This window comes from Anarrhichthys ocellatus, unplaced genomic scaffold (assembly GCF_004355925.1).
Source record: "Anarrhichthys ocellatus isolate YVR2014 unplaced genomic scaffold, GSC_Weel_1.0 scaffold56, whole genome shotgun sequence".
NCBI lineage: Eukaryota > Metazoa > Chordata > Actinopteri > Perciformes > Anarhichadidae > Anarrhichthys > Anarrhichthys ocellatus.
The window spans coordinates 1,788,435-1,796,337 of record NW_022280086.1 but is presented as its reverse complement, the minus strand read 5'-3'; the positions used below and the strand labels follow the sequence as shown (position 1 = coordinate 1,796,337).

General features: G+C 37.7%; 1 protein-coding gene across 1 annotated transcript in view; it reads right to left on the bottom strand.

The window, feature by feature from the left end:
• Positions 1 to 7,055, bottom strand: part of LOC116396511 (junction plakoglobin-like) — a gene marked incomplete at its 5' end in the record, with an annotated part of 14,114 nt that extends 7,059 nt beyond the window's left edge. Inside the window, 4 exons of the mRNA XM_031871148.1 lie at positions 3,587 to 3,708; positions 5,336 to 5,486; positions 6,466 to 6,585; positions 6,885 to 7,055. Of these exons, the coding sequence (XP_031727008.1) occupies positions 3,587 to 3,708; positions 5,336 to 5,486; positions 6,466 to 6,585; positions 6,885 to 7,055 (564 nt within the window). The remainder of the gene's footprint in view (positions 1 to 3,586; positions 3,709 to 5,335; positions 5,487 to 6,465; positions 6,586 to 6,884) is intronic.
• Positions 7,056 to 7,903: the final 848 nt, after the last annotated feature.

Below are 7,903 nucleotides of genomic sequence, written 5' to 3'. Positions count from 1 at the left end.
ACACACACACACACACACACACACACACACACACACACACACACACACAAAACACAAACATACACACATATACACACACACACACACACACAGGCCAACCATGCCAACCAATTCTACTGACCAATAGAATAGAAAACAATTCTTAGTCAACATCAGCCCTGAACTGTAACATAGGAAAACACAAGTGGATGAAAAAGTGAAATTGAAGACAGTTTATAGCTTTGAAAATGCTGAATCATAGACAAATAAATGAACAGTTTCTTATTTAGACCAAACATAAAAGAAAGTAAAAGAAACAAACCCATCAAACTTCATAGTGACTAATGCTGAATTGATAGTAAATCAGACATCATTATTTTACTGTTAACAATGAAATTATATTTATTAATTATCAAATTAAATTAAAAAAATGTCTTGATGATCACAAAACGATAAGTAAACCTTTAAAAAATCTGAAATTGTAAACGTTACGGACCAGATATCTGCAACAATTTAATGACGTTAATAATTGGTTTGTAAACTGTCTAAATATTATTTGTATGGCTATTTTCAAGTTATAAACAATGATTATAACCATTTGTTTAAATGGTTAATAAATACTGTGTTAATCATTTATAAACATTATTTAGATAGATAATATTTTGTTAATAGTTAATCATTATTTTCTGGTCCATATATAATGTGCATAGATGTTAGACATATACCTAATATAAAATATTAGAATGTGTGTAACACTAAACTGTTAATACATAGTTTACTAAAGTAAACCAAATGTAATTCTTATAGTCTCTTCTCAGCTATAATACATATTATTTGTAAATTAATAATTTCAAGTTACACAAACTGATGATAATGATGGTTATTATAAAGTAACGCCCTGTTTGGGAAGAATGTGTGTGTTTTAACCACATAACATAGTTGTGGTCCAGCAGCGAGTAGTACCAGTATTGGTACTGGGTCACTGCTTATATTTCTACCATACTGCTGTTTTTTAGATGTCTTGGGAGTGGAAGGGTAGTGTGCATGCATAGGTAGGTCTTCATAAGGTGGGGAGAGTAGGTGGCATACAGGAGATCGATGATATCCAGAAATGTGTGTTATGCTCATGAGTTACATTGTTAAGTTTTCTAACACAGTTGAAAGTTTTGATCCTTTCCCAATCATTTTCCGTTATTTGTAACACTTTATAATAACTACACTATAAAGCATTAGTTAAGTATGAGTAAACACTTAATTCATCATTTGTAAATCATTGTTCCTACATCAACACTCATTAGTATCCTATTTATAACAGTTATAAATGCTTTACTCTTGATTAATAACCTGGTCTATTATGTGTTTCGTGATTGTGTCTTCATACTTTATAAATGATGGATTCTGCATTTGTAAATGAAGTATTAAAAAACAATTATTAAGGAGTTGTAGGTGATAATAACATCCTTTATAAAAGTGTTAGTAAATGATTAATAACTTATTTAGATGCACATTATTCATGCATTTATATATATAATGATTTAGATATGCACTAATGGTTAGTGACTATGTTAATATATGCTTTATAAATGCGTATTGATACTGCAATTCATGATTAATTCAGGTAGTTACTAGTCGTTAGTTAAGTATTTTGTGTGACCTCATCTAAAGTGAGGACTATCTATGCTGTCTAAATTTGTTGTTCGTCAATCATATCACCAGCACCAGCCTGTCCATATATGGAGTTACCAGTAACTGTTGCTAGGTAACACGTTCTGTAATGTGAGGACTGTCAGTCACGCTCCACCTGAGCCTCCCGCCTCTAGCCCTCACAAGCCAATGGTAACCTGGCCTTCTGACACCATGTTTGATTGTATTGGAGAAAAAAACAAAACAAACGCAATGTGAGGATTAGGAAATAGTACAGCAAGTCTAGAAAATAACATGAGCTGAATCCTGTTGAAATTGTGTGTACTCCATAAACCATCAGGATCAGAATGAGCTTCATTGGCCAAGTATGGTACACATACAGGGAATTTAACATTCTTTTGCATCTCTCACAATGTACTTATTAGAACAAGAAATAACAGCTAAGAACAAGGTTATGTACACAGGTAGGTAATTATAATTCATAATGTTATGCAAAATGCTAATAATGATATATATATATATATATATATATATATATATATATATTAGTGCTGGGCAACGATTAAAATATTTAATCGCGATTAATCGCATGGATTTTTTGCGATTAATCGCATTATTATGGCAAAGTTCAATAATGAATTCAAAAGTAGTGTATTGCGCACTTTTATTTTAAAAGTACTGCTATATGAACAAAAGGGCAATACCATTTGGTTCACGAGATGCAGGTAGCATGTTTTATACTTAATGTGAATATAATTCATACTTTGTTGGCATCTTATTCTGAAAACTGGATGTTCGTCTGAAGAAACCGGATGTTGTCTCACATTAATCTTTCCGCTAACTTTCAAAGTCCTTCGCACGCTCCCGATCTGTGCCGTTTAAATGCGTTTACCGTAAATTTCAGCATATAGGTGCACTAAAATGTAAGTGTCTGCTGAGTTGACCACGGAGATCTGAGTGTCTGCTGACTTTACCGCAGCGATGTCCAGTAGTCTCCAGGGAGAGCAACAGCTGGTGCAGCTTCTCTCTTTATTTCTGCCCCCCCCCCCCCTCGACCAGAAGCGGAAGTCGCCTTTTCTCTACGGCAACCCTGAAGGGACATCATATCTCCAATACAAAATGATAAACATGAGACAGTCTGTTACAATAATAATAAATTAAAAATACTTAACTGTTTTTTTTTTATGTTGTTTTTTAATTATTATTATTATTTTTTTTTCCCATCTCAAAAGGCTCAAGGACATACACACAAACACACACACACACACACACAACTGACTATAGGATGTTTGCTGGCTTTTATCCCACTGTTCTTGTCATCCTCTTGTTGTTATGTACTATATGTATTGTCTCTTGTCTTTCAATAAAAAAAAAAAATGATAATAAATTTTAAAAATGCGTTAACGCGATAAAATAATTGTCGGCGTTAATTAATGAATGCGTTAACGCGAAATTAAAGCGTTAACTTGCCCAGCACTAATATATATATATATATATATATATATATATATATATATATATATATATATAGAGAGAGAGAGAGAGAGATAGAGATATTTGATCAGTACAGTAGTCTCATATATCATCATATAACATTTTATAATATATAAAAAACATACAATCGTATCAATTTTTTTCTTCTTTTCAAGAAAATGGTAACAGTTACTCAGGATATATTTTTACTGACCTACAATTTTACTTTAATCTAAGTTCATTTTTACACAACTTCTTGTTCTTGAGTACGATATTCTAGTACTCTCTAAGGTAATATAAATAACTGGTGTGCTGTGCAAAAAATGTATTTACATGACCTGAGCAATATTTATTTTTTAAATAGTGGGTGCACTCGTGTAGAACTATTGAAACACATTGATTGTGATCTATGGGGTCTATCATTTAGCAGTGTGTTCTTTGGTTGGTGTTGAGGTAAACCTTTGTGTTCATCCACACACAGGGTTCTTACCATTTCCCAGGCAGCAGGGTCATGTTTGAAGAGTGAGTGTGTGAGCTCCACTGACACTCTCTTCCTGTAGTCTGAACTCTTGTCCTCCGAAATTCGGAAAAGCACTGCTGCGGCGTAGGTGGCTGGAGAGACGGCAACGACACAGTTATTTATAAACTGATTAAAAGGAAAAGGCCACTCCCTCATTCGTCCTCTCTGATGCACTAAAGCACTCATTTCACCCAACACATAAACATTAAGTTCCTCCGTGAATTTGCAAACGTGTGATCATGAGAATTAACAGAATGTTTTTCTTCAGAAATTCCACTTTTTTTCACACACATACACACACACCTACACACACACACACACACAGTTTGCTGTTTGCTGTGTTTAGATTATCCAATATGAAGCCACATTTATAAGCCACATTTCAAGTAAATCAGCAAAAGAAAATGAATGTACTGTATGTGTCCATCCACTATGTCATTAAATCATTGCAGAGGAAGACGACACAACAAGATTATGTAACTAAAAGAGCTCCCATTAAAGCTCAAACGATGGACAACCATGTGAAGCACAACAGAAGTATAACTATTCTCTTTGTTTCATGTATTCATGTCAGGACGGTGACGGTCTCTCCACACAGATCACAATTGTATATGCCTGTTCTGAATAGAGTCACCCCTTTCAGTTTAATTAGCTGGTTAACTAATTAGCTGGACCAGCTAGTCAGGCAAGGAGACCTCTTACCTGTGCAGTGGCAGCACAGTTACAGCTCTGCCTAAAGAGTGAGACAAAGATTCTTCTTTTATACGTTTTCTTTGACATTTCTGTGGGAGATTATCTGACTCGGCTCTTGTTTATGGTTACGGTAGGGGTAAGTCCAGTTTTATAGTTTAAAGATACGTGGGAAGTGTTTAAGGAGTTTTAGGGCTAATTGAGTGAGTGAGAGATCAGGCTGGTCTCATCCAGCATTCGTAGCAACAACTACGAAAAATAATGCGCCGGAATTCGTAGTTATCCCGTGGAATTCTTTCACATGTTATCCATGTAGTCCTGAACGGGGACGTATAAAAACCACTGACATCACACACATTAGGTGGGTGGGTGCAACAAACAGCCATCTTTTAGCCCAGAGGCGATAGCTGTTTGTTCCTCCAGTGAAATGAGAAGCCAACGTTGTTTTTGTCAGGTAACTTGTGTACTTCTGTAATGGCACTTCCGTAGTTATTTTAACCCACACGACGATCTTTTCCTAAACCTTACTAGGTTTCCCATGAAGACAACGTGTATTCTGAAAAGACTGTATTCATGTAACGAGTTGCAGGCTTTTGTAGGAAAAATGAGGAGTACATTTTCGCAGGATATCCTAAGAACCTTTGTATGAAGATACTTTGGAGCAATGAAGAGGATGAACAAATACGATTTTAAACTAGATTGTGGAATATGTCGAATTATTTCCAGACAACATTAAAGCCTTCTTAACACTGCCTCTTCTTTTAGTCTCTCCAGTGGAGCAAACGCTTCAAAGGAGGTTTAAGTCCCCTGCTTCATGTAGGTCCTGATGTGTTTGCTAAGTCTGTCTCCATTGAACAGGTTAGTGGAAACACACTCACTGTTTTAGAAAAGGTTAACTCCATCCATTACAGTTATATTACAGCAGATATACACATGCATTAGTCTGAACTAGCTTTGCATAGAACAGCACACATTGGGCGATAGTTGTTGGGATGAGCCTGTGAAGCAGGAGAGGAGAGAGAGACGTACCTATTCCCTCGTTGTTGGAGTGCAGCAGCTCCATAAGCGGTGCTGAGGCTCCCTCTGCATCGATGAGCTCTGCAGACTGTTTGTCCAGGGCCAGCTCACACAGGACGCCCGCTGATACTCGCTTCACGTTCTCCACGTACGAGTACAGCAGCTGGACACACACACACACACACACACACACACACACACACACATGGATCTGTCATTTCAGACTTGCCGTGTATTTTTAACACAGGTTATTTGCATACTTTTTGTTTGTTTTCTGTCAAAACATTTGGTACTTCCTCTTCAATTTTGTTTGTATGGCTGGTGTGTTCTCACTTCACAGATTAACCTACCTGGAGGCTTTAATATGTCTATAGGTGTGGCTGTGCAATATTGTCTAGCCGGCTGTAATTCTCAGTCATTCTTTTATTTTCCTCTGTAAGGGTACCATTGATCAGCTGCTTCATTACATGCCGTCTTTAAAGAAAACAGACGGTATCATCATGTCCTTAATAATATCAAAGTACTGCTGAATGGTTCGTACTGATCTCAAGTGATCTTGTCATTTAAACTCCACACAGTGCTGTTGGTAAGACCTGCATGCCAGGTTTGTGTGTTTTCTGCAAAAAGTGGGATATTTTCATGAAGATGAAAATGCAAGATATGGAGAATACTTGGCAATCTGGCAACCCGCTGCAGCTCAGGCAACAGTAGTAGAGTCTGAACAGTGACGCATTAATGGTAGTGTGAGGAGGTTATACCTGTAGTTTAAACATTTCAAACATTGCAGAATATTTGCCCAATATAACCAACTATTATCATTTTATTTAAATGTATTTATTTCAATTTACGGCGTAAAGTGTTTGGCTGATTTGGGATCATTGCTCAGACATGTCAATGCAAACATTCATCATCTTCTTCATCAACTTTGCTTATTAATTGTCTTCTAATCCATCACAAATATCAGGTCTGGAATCTGATGAATGTTTTCCACCAATGGGAGCTTTCTACCTCCTTCTCTATCCCTCAAACAGCTTGCAGTATCCACTGCAAACTGTTAAGGACAAAAATTAAAGAATACAGGTTTATGATGCTGATATAATGTTGTCTGTTTCTGTAGTTTGTGCAGCCTGATGAGAGTATACCTGTACAAACAGTGGTATTGTCTGCATGCTGGCAATCTCTCCTCTGTTCATGGGGTCTCTGGCCAAAATGTGAAGCGCTCCCGTGCAGCCCTCTACTATTTCCTCCATACGAACACCATCCTGGAAACAGAGACAGAAGCAGAGAGGTGTCAAAGAAAGCACGAAGGAAGACTTGTATTCATTCAATCAAACGGTACAGCAGTGGTTGCTAATGACACACCAGGCAGAACTGTGTAGTTGGGTACTGGGTTAAAGCACACACTGAAGCCCATTACTGAGCGGCTGATTAAGACAAAGACAAGATTGATCCTCTGTTTAAGCTATGTTTAACGACATACTGAGTGCTTGCCATTAGTACAATACATACACACACACATTGCTTCTCTGTGTGTGTGTGTGTTCGTTCGCATGGTCCAGACCTGGTATGTCTGCTGTGCGGAGGAGGCATGTCTCTGTGTGTCCTGGTGAGCCTTCAGGAGTAGGTTGACCAATCGTGGAATGGCACCTGCCTCCCTCATTGGCGCCTGATTGGCTGGGCACAGCGCCAGGTTCCGGATCAGACCAACTGTAGCCTGAGGAGAGGACAGAGGTCAAAAATCGTCCTCAACAGGACGCTCCAAGATCTATTTGGGTCAGCTCGAAAGGCAGCTGTACATGTGATGTCTCCAAATGAACTTCAGCAATCTGCATCATATCAAAGCAAACCACAGGGATGAGATGAAAAGGATTATTGGACGGTCCTCTCGCTCAGTGCTGAGGAGACAGCTGGTCCGACTGCCAGCTGTATCATACATATGTACATTTCTCAAAGTCAGGTAAGTTAATAAGATAAGTCAGGGGGCCAGGCCTGTGGGGACATTGCAAGAGTAACAGGGTTTTGTACCACAGCCTAGCTGTTCAGTGTCAGGTATATGTGTATTGATTTAAGTCTCAGGGACCTACAGTAACTGAATGGTGTAGCAGCACCTTCTTGCAGGTTTCCAGTGGAGCAGCTACTTTGTGTGCAATGAGTCATTGCAATTTCTCCATGACCAGCACAGATGATGAACTGGGCCTGCAGATGTTCTTTACAGTAGTAACAGGCAGCGTGGAAGAGGGAATCAATTATTTAATAACTGTGTTTTCTTGCAAAAATGCTGTAATGTATGAAAATAATTTTACCTCTGAACTGGTTTTGCAACAAAATATGTCAAAATATAGTAAATTTAATTTCTATTCAAGTGAAGGTTACATTAACATATTAAAAGTCAAACATCTCGCACTGTCAATGTCAATGTGTTCAGTTGTACTCTGCTACTGCAGTAATGGTGGTGCCATTACAGAAGACAACACATCAAGATATTGATCTATTAGAAAAGTATAGTTTTGGCATCTGAACAAAACGTTCATCTAAATCAAAGACAAACAGACAGCCAAGGGGCAGAGAACACAGCGGTTT